A 12,332-nucleotide genomic window follows, 5' to 3' on the forward strand; every position below is an offset into this window, starting at 1 on the left:
TTGCAAGTCAGGACCAGAACCTACCAATTCTGGCCTGTAGAATAAAATGCATTGTATTATGAAGGGCTGGTAGTAAAAAGAAGGAGGTGGCTTTAGATACGAAGACTTTAGCTGCGACTTCTAGTAAAAATCTGCCAGTGAAGATTCCAGGACGTAACAAACCCCAGGCTGTACTCTCGGTCTGAAACCACACTTACAGGTCAAAATCATCTTCTGAGTGAGGAACAAAAGAGGTCCAATTGCTCTTCTCTGGTACTTCCCAATATATGAGATCCATCAGTGGACAAGTATTTAGGTAGTTTCTTATCACCCATATTTAGGGGTAGGTGAAAGTGAAACCTAACATTTCTTGCTCCCCCGCTGCACCAATGCCCACCTCAAATTTTCCTACCTGTCTGTGCAGCCGCAGGTGTTAGTAAGTGCCCTGACCCTGTCTGACTCTCTCCCTCCTTCCTCTGCCTCTCTCCATTAAGCAACAAGATAAATAACTTTGGTCCAGACTGGTCTTTTTTTTTTTTTTTTCAGCATGGAAAATTTACAAATTTATTGCAGGAAAGCGCAGAAAGCATTTAATAAAACAGGAAGCTTTGTTGCATTATCCTAACAAAATGTCCAATTTAAAATTAGTATATTACTCTTACATAAAATAAATAATCAATTGTCTTATATCAAGTAACAGAACAGTAAAAAATGTCCACTTTAATAAGATGATGATAAAAGACATGACATGATGAGGTTAATATACTTATATGGTTGGCTTTCTTCTGTTTATCACTTGACAATGTATTCAATGAAACGGAAGTCCTAGAATAAGTTTTGAGAGTCTATTCTTCTATGTGTAGATATTTTCAGTTGTTAAAACTCATGTAGTAAGTTGAAGTTTTATGGCTATGTTATAGCTATTTTAGGATCAACAACATTGTGGTCGTATTAATTATTTTAAAAATATCAAAATAATAACAGTTGTTGACTTACTGTTGATTACTACAGTTTCCTTAAATCTACTTAAAATTCAATGATGTCTTACTTTTTCCATTCTCAATGCACCCATTACATTTTTTTTTCCTTTTTTTGTAAAGAGCTTATGTTCCTTTTTAGTGCTTCGCTTTTTTCAGGTGTTGTGCTAAAGAGGTATGTGTTGTTCCACTTATTCCTCTCAACTTCAGAACATAGATAATGGTTTGCTCTTTTAATGCACAGGCTGGAGAAGACATCATAACCTCTACGGAAGGGAAGCATGGTGAGCCAACATGACCCTGCTGCCATCCTAAAAGCTGAGCACAATGATTTATTCATGGATCACCTTCTGTTTCCCCTGTCACTAGAACAGACTTCTTCCATCATTCTAGTCCAGCCCACAGCATAGGGACCCAGAACGAGACAGCTGAGGAAGGAAACCCGGGTATACTAACGAAGGGCTTTTTGCTGCAGAAGGGTGAATTCTAGTCGCCCAGTGCTGGAAGGTGTGATGTCAGGGCAGGGGGGCATTTTCATGAGGCTGAAGAGCCGAGGGTGAAAAATGCACTGGAGAGCCTCATGCTACTTACAAGACACGGAGGTTCTTAAGTCCAGCAAAATCCGTCTTGGTGATCCTAGTGATATTATTTCTGTCCAGGTCACTGCAATAGAGAACAAATTTGGGTCAGATTTTTGCAGGTTACAATTATGGTCTATTTAACCCAGACTGGCTCAGGCTGAAGGGATGTTGCTTGTTACAGGAGAAGGTAATTTCAATGATTAATGATATTCCCTAGAGCATGCCCAACCTGGCTGAAGGACACTGTATGGAGTAAGTCAGCCATTATGTACATAGGAGAGCCTGGTATGTTTAGCCGCCTGGCTTCTGTTGCCCCTTCTTCAGATAACAAATTTTCCTTTGGAAGCCCCCCTCCCCCAATATAATACAAGTGGGGCTGATCCCTCTTCCCAGCTCTAAGGAAAGGCACTTGATCCAGGCCAGGCTTATAAGCAAATTAACTCCCTGTGACCACAGTAACTGTTTCAGGAGTACACACGTGACCCAAATTCCCAACAGCTTTCTCTACACTGTAGCTGCCAGAAGCCATCGAGCTATACCATGAAGTGAGAACTTTCCAGATACAGATGGAAAGAGCCTGGCTTCTGGCGCCTATCCTGTGAGTAGCTGGATCCATCCATGCCTGATAACCAGATTCCTCTGTATTTTGAGATTATGCGAGCCAATCTATCCTTTCTCCCTTATATTTTGTCCTAAATCAGTTTGAGTTGAATTTTCTATCACCTGAAACCAAAAGAATCTTGACTACCTTGATACCCATCCAGGTGCTTGCCGATTTGCCAGCTAATATGCAGATTCTCCGAGGGCAAAGACCATATCTCATTTAACTCCATAACCCAACATAGCAGAACATACGCCTGGCAAAAGTAATCTCATACAACAGGTAAAGACAGCTATATGGACTACTCTGGCCCCAGCTTGTAGGCTGAAGCTCCTGAAAATAGTCCCAAAGAGAAGAATGTGCCATGGAAGAGCTCCAACCATTATGGTAGTATTGGCGTCAGGGAGAAGGAGGCCCCTTAGGTGGTAGAAAACCAGGATTAGGGAAAAATCAAAGTCAAGAATGAACCTGTTAACAATTGTATAAATATCATGTCCACTAAAATTATCTAAGAAGACAGGATTTTTTTTTAAAAGACCATGGATAATATGCTACAGTCCTGAATAATGAAGCCTGAGCAATTAATTCTTATTTACCATGCCTTACTGATGAGAAACTTTTCAGGGTTTCGGCCAAGTTGGAATCTCAACAAGGTATCTATAAATTGGCTTTGCATCCTGCCAGAACATTTAGGTACTGAGAAGCCATTTTCCGAGTGACAGATCCCACCCATACACTCAAGAATTCTTTGGTTCTCCTAGTCAGGTTCTACATCTTGCTATTATGCCTCAGAAAGACCAGTGAGTTCTCAAGTTGCATAAGGTGACAAGGGAAACAATTTTCATATTCTAGCACTTTGTATAAGGAAAAATCAAGTTTGAGGAGGGATTACTCTTCTAATTTAAAGAATCATGTGCTGTACTATGCCTAGTCGCTCAATCATGTCCGATTCTTTGTGACTGTAGCCTGCCAGGCTCCTCTGTCCATGGGATTCTCCAGGCAAGAATGCTGGAGTGTGTTGCCATGCCCTCCTCCAGGGGATCTTCCCAACCCAAGGATCGAACCCAGGTCTCCCACATTGCAGATTCTTTACCATCTGAGCCACCAGGGAAGCCACTGAAATAAAAATGAAATGAGTCCTTAAACCATCTCCCTGGGGAACCACCTCCCTCCCTCATCCAGCTTTCCTCTATCTAAAGTAACAATCATTTAGGTTATTATAGAGTATTGAGCAGAGTTCCCTGTGCTATACAGAAGGATTTTGCTGGTTATCTATTTTTAGTTCAGTTCAGTCACTCAGTCATGTCCGACTCTTTGTAACCCCAAGGACTGCAGCATGCCAGGCCTCCCTGTCCATCACCAACTCCCAGAGCCTGCTCAAACCCACATCCATTGAGTCGGTGATGCCATCCAATTATCTCATCCTCTGCCATCCCCTTCTTCTCCTGCTTTCAATCTTTTCCAGCATCAGGGTCTTTTCCATGAGTCAGCTCTTTGCATCAGGTGGCCAAAGTATTGGAGCTTCAGCTTCAGGATCAGTCCTTCCAAGGAATAATCAGGATTGATTTCCTTTATGATTGACTGGTTTAAATATCCTGAATATTCCTTGGAAGGACTGAAGCTAAAGCTGAAGCACCAGTACTTTGGCCACCTAATGCAAAGAGCTGACTCATTGGAAAAGACCCAGATGCTGGGAAAGATTGAAAGCTGGAGGAGAAGGGGATGACAGAGGATGAGATGGTTGGATGGCATCACTGACTCAATGGACATGAGTTTGAGCAAACTCCGGGAGATAGTGAAGGACAGGCAAGCCTGGCATGCTGCAGTTCATGGGGTTGCAAAGAGTCAGACACGACTGAACAACAACAAATTTTAAATTTGTAATTTAAAACAGTAATGTGTATATGTTAATTCCAGCCTCTCCTCTGAGAAAAGTAAAGTAACAAAGTTTGCTCTTAAATAGCTTGTGAGGGAGAAAGGCTGTATTTAGACTTTTCAGACTAAGCTGAGGCTCCTCAAGGAAGAGCAAGAGTTACACAGGGAAATAAAGAAGAATTGTTTGTGCAAGGATGGGACAGTAGCACACAGACAGGCATGTGTGTGTGCTCATCGTCACCCCGAGTTCCTTCTTCCCTCCCATCTCAACTGGAATGGGTGCCTGGGGACCGTGACCACTGTGAATATGACAATGCAACTAAGGGTTTAATTACCAGGACACAGCATGGCATCTCAGCAGCTTGCGTTACTGGCTGTGGCGCTGATATTTTCAATTAACATTTATTTATGAAAGGGCACAGTGTGTGGCTGAAATGCTGAGGACTTGGGGACAAGAGTTTGGGTGGGGACCGTGGGTTGGCTCAGGCACAGAGTCAGTGTCTGGGAGGCTGAGCTTCAGAGGGAAGCAACCATGAGTTTGAATGCCTGTCCTGCCATGTACCAAGGGACTTATAGGCAGTTCGTGTCATCTCCAAGGCTCAACTTCTCCATCAACAAAATGAGGGGGACAGTCTCGACCTCAAGAGTTTTCACGAGGGTTAAATGAGATGATGCATACACAGTGATTATGAGGCACTTGTTAAATACTCAATCATGAAACCTATCCGTACTATAATTCGTTCAATTACATCCCCCAACCCTCCCATCCTCTCAGCCTTCACCGACAAACTTCCACTCTGAAATTTCAGCACACCAAGAGCAAAGAACCGTCCCACCCCAAATTATGTGCCTTAGAGGCAGATCCCAGGATTGCCCAAGAGGCTCTGCTGGTGTGCTCTTTTCCTATAGGGGAAAAGTGGGGAGCATTTTGTGGCTAATAAACATTAATAGAATGACAACACCCAGAGTGGTCCCCTCCAGCTGCCCCTCCCTTGCAGCCTGTCTATGACACCTAGTTCACTGGTATCTGGCTGCAGACAGAGGGTAGGGAGAGAGCTGAGTTGTTCATCTACCCCCAACGCCCTACTCTGCCTAATCACACACTTCCAAAGGTTAGACAGCACACAGGCTTGAGGAAGCACAGGTCCAGGTTCAAGTCTCTCTCCCAGTCCCCACTCCGAGCCATGAGTTCCTTCCTTAAACTCTCTGAGCCTCCACGCTTTGTATAACCCTCTCCTACTGGCAACTCCCCCAGTGGCTCAGTAGTAAAGAATCCACCTGCAATGCAGGAGCCTCAGGAGACACGGCTGCAACCCCTGGGTGGGGAAGATCCCTTGGAGGAGGGCATGGCAACTCACTCCAGTATTCTTGCCTGGAGAATCCCATGGACAGTGGAGCCTGGGCGGGCTACAGCCCATGGGGTCTCAAAGAGTTGGACACGACTAAAGCAGCTCAGCACACAAGCATGCTCCTACTTGAAGATCTCGAAACTGTGAGGACAGAGCCTGGACTACCAGCTTCTTGGCTGAAAATGGGAACAAAGGAAACTGACACTGAGAAAAGGCTGCTCCACCTCATATGCTCATCCCTTCCTCAGCCCGGCCATCCCAGGCCAGGCTCCTCTGGACCTTTGGCCACATGTCTCAGCCTTCAGCTTTGTTCTTTGAGGAAATCAGCCCAGTATGAGTTCTGGACCATGTGCAGGATGAATGATCCCATGTGGGATGACGCTAGATGGGGACGTCATTACAGTGTCTAGATGGGAGATGGGGAACTGGGGCTTCTTCAAAACACGTCTACAGAGAGTTTCTTTGATACACTTGCCTTCAAGAGGTGAAGTCTATGCCCCTTTCCCTTGAGCCTGAGCAGGCCTTTGTGACTGTGTAGGCAAACAGGACTATGGCAGGAGCAATGCTGCAGAACTTCTGAGCTAGATCAGAAGAGGCAGTAAGTGACTGACTGGCTCCTCCTTTGAGCGCCTGCGTTAGGGCCTGAGATGCCACGTGAGATCAGACGACCTGGAGTCCCCACTGGCGAGATCACGTGAGGGGACCAGAGACATAGAGAGACCTCTGTGGAGCCCTGGCTGGTCCAGCCCTGGCTGTTTGAGCCTTTACTGCTTAAAGGTCAGACATGGTAAGTGCAGACACCTCTGAGATTCCAGCCCAGCTACCACCTGACTGTAACTTATGAGAAACTCAGATCACCCAGCTGAACCAGTCCTGAGCTCCTAGGCATAGAAACCATGAGAGACAATACTAAAGCAAGTGTGTATCTTAAGCCATTAAATTTTAGAGTGACTCATTTTGCAACAATAGAGAGATGGAAGAGAGATATTTAATGTATGAATATTTAATTGGCCATAAAAAATGAAACTCCATTTACATGACTGTCAATGGCATGTCCTTTTGGAGACTTGCCTGCCATTCTTGAGACCCTTGGTCCTGTCACTGTGGCCAGTGTTGGCTTAGAAGGGCCAAAGGCACATGGCGTTCTAGGGGTGAGGTAAGAACTGGCCCTTCCCTCAGGCTCTGAGAAGTAAAGGCTGCATGGTTAGGGTTGCCCGTCTCTCTAAGTGGGGCTCAGGATGCCATGGGAATCATCATGGTATTATATTAGCAATCACAAAATGTCATTGCCATTCATTGAACAGTGGGGCACAGACCGGGAAGTCATTCACCAAGCCATTTTCCTACGTCTGATGCATAGAGACTGGCCACATTTCCCAGCTTCCCGTGCAGGTAGGTGTAACCACGTGACTGCAATTCCATCACTATTACATGAGTGAAAGTGTTAATTGCTCAGTTGTGTCTGACTCTTTGTGACCCCATGGACTGTAGCCCACCAGGCTCCTCAGTCCATGGAATTCTGCAGGCAATAATACTGGAGTGGGTGCCACATGAACAGAAGTAATACGTGCCACTTTTAGGTCTGATCCATAAAACCTCCCGCCTCCATATTCTTTATTTTTCCTCATCTTGCACAAGATTCAATCGATCCAGTAGAGAACTCCGAGTGTGGCAGACAGAAAATGCCCAAGACCCTGAAAAACTGTGGAACATAGACTTTTCTCCAGTCCCTCCATTTACCCACATTAGACTCAGACATGTTCAAGAAATAACTCTTAAGTGACTGAAACTTGGGGACTATTTGTTACAGCACTCGACACTGAAGAATGCAATATCTTAGAGTCAGGAGCTTTTTATTCTTTATCTTTCCTTCCCTTTGCAACAGTTCTGGAAGGTAAGAACTACTACCTCCCTTCAGTAGATAAAATACTAAAGATTAGCTTTAAAAAGAGCTGATATTTGTTGAACCAAACAATGCACCAGGTACTGTACCCAAAACTTTATGTTTAGTCTCTCTAATCCAGTCAGCAATCATACGTAGTAGGTACCTTTATTATCCCACTTTTCACATGATAAAGCACCCTAGTTAGAAGATTTTATCCATAAATCAACTTGCCACAAGGTCAAAGAATCAGTAAGTGGCAAGGCTGGGATTTGAACCCAGGCTCCTTGAACGCAGAGGTCATGTTTTTAACCATCATATCATGCTGCCCAACTCCAACTAGGATCTGAGCATTTCCTATTGCATCAGGGTGTGTGTATGCTCAGTCGCATCCAACTCTTTGAAACCCTAGGGACTGTGTAGTCTGCCATGCTCCTCTGTCCATGGGACTATCCGGGCAATAATACTGGAGTGGGCTGCCATTTCCTTCTCCAGGGGAACTTCCTGACCCAGAGATCAAACCTGCATCTCTTGCATCTCCTGCGTTGGCAGGCGGATTCTTTATGAACTGCACCACCAAGAAAAACTAATGAATAAATAAACAGAACAAAACACAATAGAATTTATCATCATATGTCTTAAGGAAAGTGAAGGGATACCCCTAGTGGCTTTGCTGCTCCCCACTCCTGCCAAGATGGTACACATTTTTATCCCATTTTCCCATAAGACCTGAGCCAATGGGAGTGCTAAGCCCCCTTGCAAACTACAGGGGGAATGCTTTTTGCTGTTTTTTGCCCTTGTCTGGTTTCTACCATGTTCCTCATCATCCACCATGTTGCTTTCATAAATAGGCATCACCATGGTAAACCCTTGCATTGTTTTTCCCCATCCCCATCAGTGACTCATAAAGCAGTGCTGTGATGTGGAGCTCTGTGGTATTCTCACATCTGTTTGACACCTTGGGTGGGGTGGAGAGGAAGTGTAATTCAGAACAACACTGGAAAAAATGAAACAGAAATGTTCTAGGGCAGACCACTGTCCTTATCTTGGCATGTGTATATTCATCCTTCTTTTGATTAACTCTGTGGCATTCTTGCAACATTTTCTTTTTGTCATTCAGGGGATGAAGAAAGGAGCAAAACCCAAGCCCCAGTACCGGGGTGGAGAAGCAGGGCTTCAACTGTAAATTCAGGAGATGAGTGTTTGAGTCCCTGTTTTCTCACTTCTGGGCTATGTGACTTTGAGAAAGTCACTTAACTTTACTGGGCCTCAGTTGTTGGTACTGTTGTTGAGACTTTTATAAAGTATGACCAAAAGTGCCAGCTCTACAGGATTACTATGAGATTCAAGAGATAAAGTATGTGAGGAAGTGCTTTCTATACAGCATTTGGAGTGGTTAAGTCTTCATCCACAGCCATCAATGGGTAGGGAGAGGATACAGAGGTATAGGTTAGGACTGGCTTTACAAAAGATGTTCATCTGTGATGATGAAACATACTGAGTCAGAGAATACACCATCAGTTCAGATCAGACTTTAAGACTATCAGCCCAGGTGGCTCAGTGGTAAAAAAAAAAAAAAAAAAAAAACTTGCCTGACAATGCAGGAGATATGGTTCAATCCCTGGGTTGGGAAGATCCCCTGGAGGAAAAAATGGCAACTCACTCCAGGATTCTTGCCTGGGAAATCCTGTGGACAGAGAAGCTTGGCAGGCTACAGTTCATGGAGTCACAAAGAGCTGGACACAGCTGAGGGACAGAGCATGCACACAGGCAAGCATGCTGTCTGTATGATCAGGATATACGCAGTGCCTTCTGTGTTTCAGGAAAGAAAATAAGGTCTCAACATAGGGCAAACTCGTAAGTGCCACCCTACAAGGTAGCGGTTCCCTATTACAGGGGCATACAAGCGGAGAGTAGTTGTTGACTCATGCTGGAAATGATGCCTAGAGGGTATCTGTGATGGGTAGGAAGCAAGACTCAAGATCTAGAATGTTCTGACAATTTTGAGACCTATAATTCTATTTGGAGGTCCAGAACCAAGAGGGCTTAAAAGTTATGCCTTGGTCCTTGTCATTAGAGAGCTTGCAGTCTAGCTTAGGAGATGGACTAAGACTTATGAGATACATAGAGAATGACATAAGAATATGAAAAATTAAATGCTAAGAGATGTAATCTATTAATAGATTGTGTGGAGAGTGGGCAATCAGAGATCTGAGGGAACTGTTAGAGCAGGAACTCAGAGAGAAGACACCTGGAGCAGACAGGGAAGAAGTGTGTTGGGGGTGGGGGCAGGAGGCGACAGCAGGGGCCATGACAGGGGTCACAGAGAAGTGGAAGGTCTGAGGCCAGAGAGGGCCCACAGGCTCACAAGCCTTCAGATGGGGCGATGTGCTCACATTAAGACCCCATGGCCCAGACTTCCCTGGTGGTCCAGTGGCTGAAAATCCACCTGCCGATGCTAGGGACACGGGTTCCAACCCCTGATCCAGGAAAACTCCCCATGCCATGGCACAGCTATGCCACACAACTCCTGAGGCCCACTCGCTCTAGAGCACATGCTCTGCAACAAGAGAAGTCCCCACACTGAGAAGGCCACACACTGCAACTAGAGAAAGCCTGTGTGCAACAGTGAAGACCCAGGGCAGCGAAAAATTAAAAAAAAAAAAAAAAAAAAAGATCCCATAGCCCGATCTGGGGACTACTGCTCAGGGCAGGGTAGAAGGGGCTAGAATTAAGATGTTCCTCACCTAGCCTGAACCACTGTTTACAACCAGCAAAGAAGAGGGTCTAACAAAGCCAGAAGGAGCTGGCAAGGGCGCTTTGGCCACAGCTTGTGATGCACCTCTCTCTGCACTGGGAGGCTGACCTGAATGCCACACTGCAGGGCTGGCCCCTGGGCTCTTACCTCTCTTTGAGTTGAGTTGAGCAGGAGCTGGGAGAAAGGGAGCAGAGGGGAAGAGGGCATTCATCCTCCTGGTGGGCACCCTGAGAGGTCATCCAGGTTAGCTAGCATCACCACCAAAGATCACAGCTCCTCCTCACAACTGACCACTTCCTGCCCCAGAACATGCCGCCTTCTCTCCTCTCCTCTGAGAGGCTCCATCACCTCTGGTTTTGCTTCCCTGAGCCACAGCCACAGCTCTGAAATAGTCACTTGTGATGCTTTCGAACTATGGCTCTGGAGAAGACTCTTGAGAGTCCTTTGGACTACAAGGAGATCAAACCAGTCAATCCTAAAGGAAATCAGTCCTGAATATTCATTGGAAGGACTGATGCTAAAGCTGAAGCCTCAATACTTTGCCCTCCTGATGCAAAGAGCTGACTCACTGAAAAAGACCCTGATGCTGGGAAAGACTGAAGGCAAATGGAGAGGAGGCAGCAGAGAATGAGTTGATTAGACAGCATCACCAACTCAATGGACATGAATCTGAGCAAACTGCAGGAGATAGTGGAGGACACAGGAGCCTGGTGTGCTACATACAGTCCAAGGGGTCGCAAAGAGTTGGAAATGACTAAGCAGCTGCAAACTACAACAAAATCAACCCTCCTCAGGTAATCCTAATTTGACTTTTTCCATCAGTTTTCTGTTTCTGACAGATACTTCATTCATTCATTCAACAAACATATCTCGACCATTAAGTTTCAGATCCTGGACTAAATGCTGGGAAATGGTTCAACTGGCATGATCCCCATCCTTAAGCAGTTCGGGGTTAATGGGGAAGAGACAAATAAAGGGTCAAATACCACAGGCTGTAGTAAGCATTCTACACTGAAAAGTGAAACTGAAAGTTACTCATTCATGTCCGACTCTTTGCAACCCCATGGACTACACAGTCCATGGAATTCTCCAGGCTAGAACACTGGCGAGGGTAGCCATTCCCTTCTCCAGGGGATCTTCCCAACCCAGGGATCAAACCCAGGTCTCCCGCACTGCAGGAGGATTTTTTACCATCTGAGCCACCAGGAAAGCCCAAGGGGTTTGCAAACATTTTCTTTAAAAGGTGAGATAATAAATCAATTTGATTCTGCCAGCCATATTTTCTATGGCAACAATTCAACTTTGTTTCCTAGCATGAAAGCGCTATAAAATACACAAACTAATGGGTGTGGCTGTGCTCCAATAAAACTTTATTTACAAAACAGGGTGAAGGCTGGATTTGGCCTAGAGGTTGCAGTGTACAGACTCCTGCTCCAGATGGTGCCAGAGGTGTAAGTAAAGGCTTATGGGAGAGAATAGAGGAAGGAGGACTGAGTAATCAGGTTTTCAGGGTCAAGAGAGGTTTCCGTGGAAAAGTAACATTTTAATTGAGACCTCAAGAATGACTTGGCCATGGCCAGTTTTGTTGGCATGTGAATATGTCAGAGGGAGAAAAGAGGATTCCAATAAAAGAAACAGCATATAAAAACCCCAAGGCATTGCCTCAGGATAACCACAAGCAGATTTGTTTAGCTGTTACTTTTGGCATGTTGCAGGGGAAAGAGGGACATTCCTTCTTTTCCCTCATTTCTTCATTACTTACTTCCTCCCTGTCTTTCTCCTTCTCCTTCCTTTCTTTCTCCAGTATGCCTTTACTAAACACCTACTCTGAACCTGGCTCTGCGGTTGTGGATAGGGATAGAGTATTGAACAACAACAAAGAAGTTCCTTTCAGGAGCTCTGTGACCCGGAAACTGTGTGCCTCAGACTAGGACTTGAACCCACACAGCCAAGACGAGAACCCAGCCATAACCCACAGTCTTCCGACTGGGACCACACACCTGGTCTCAGGATGTAATGACGCTCAGGTGATGAGCTCATCCCAGAAAGAATGATGTCTCATCCCAGAAAGAATTCAGTGGGAGACGAAGTGATAGGTAAGAAGTGAATTTATTTAGAGATAAACACAATCCACAGACAGAGTATTGTTGTTATTATTGTTTAGTCGCTAAATCGTGTCCGACTCTGCGACCCCATGGACTGCAGCACACTGGGCTTCCCTGTCCACTGTCTCTCAGAGTTTGCTCAGGCTCATGTCCATTGATTCAGTGATGCCATCCAACCACCTCATTCTCTGCCAACCCCTTCAGAGACAGCAGTGCTAAGATAGG

The 12,332-nt window shown here is 45.3% G+C and overlaps 1 protein-coding gene across 1 annotated transcript in view; it reads right to left on the bottom strand.

Moving 5' to 3' along the window:
- Positions 1 to 12,332, bottom strand: part of SLIT3 (slit guidance ligand 3) — a 722,104-nt gene that overhangs the window by 666,768 nt on the left and 43,004 nt on the right. Inside the window, exon 2 of the mRNA XM_061129412.1 lies at positions 1,548 to 1,619. Coding sequence (XP_060985395.1) covers positions 1,548 to 1,619 — 72 coding nt within the window. The remainder of the gene's footprint in view (positions 1 to 1,547; positions 1,620 to 12,332) is intronic.

This window comes from Dama dama, chromosome 25 (assembly GCF_033118175.1).
Source record: "Dama dama isolate Ldn47 chromosome 25, ASM3311817v1, whole genome shotgun sequence".
NCBI lineage: Eukaryota > Metazoa > Chordata > Mammalia > Artiodactyla > Cervidae > Dama > Dama dama.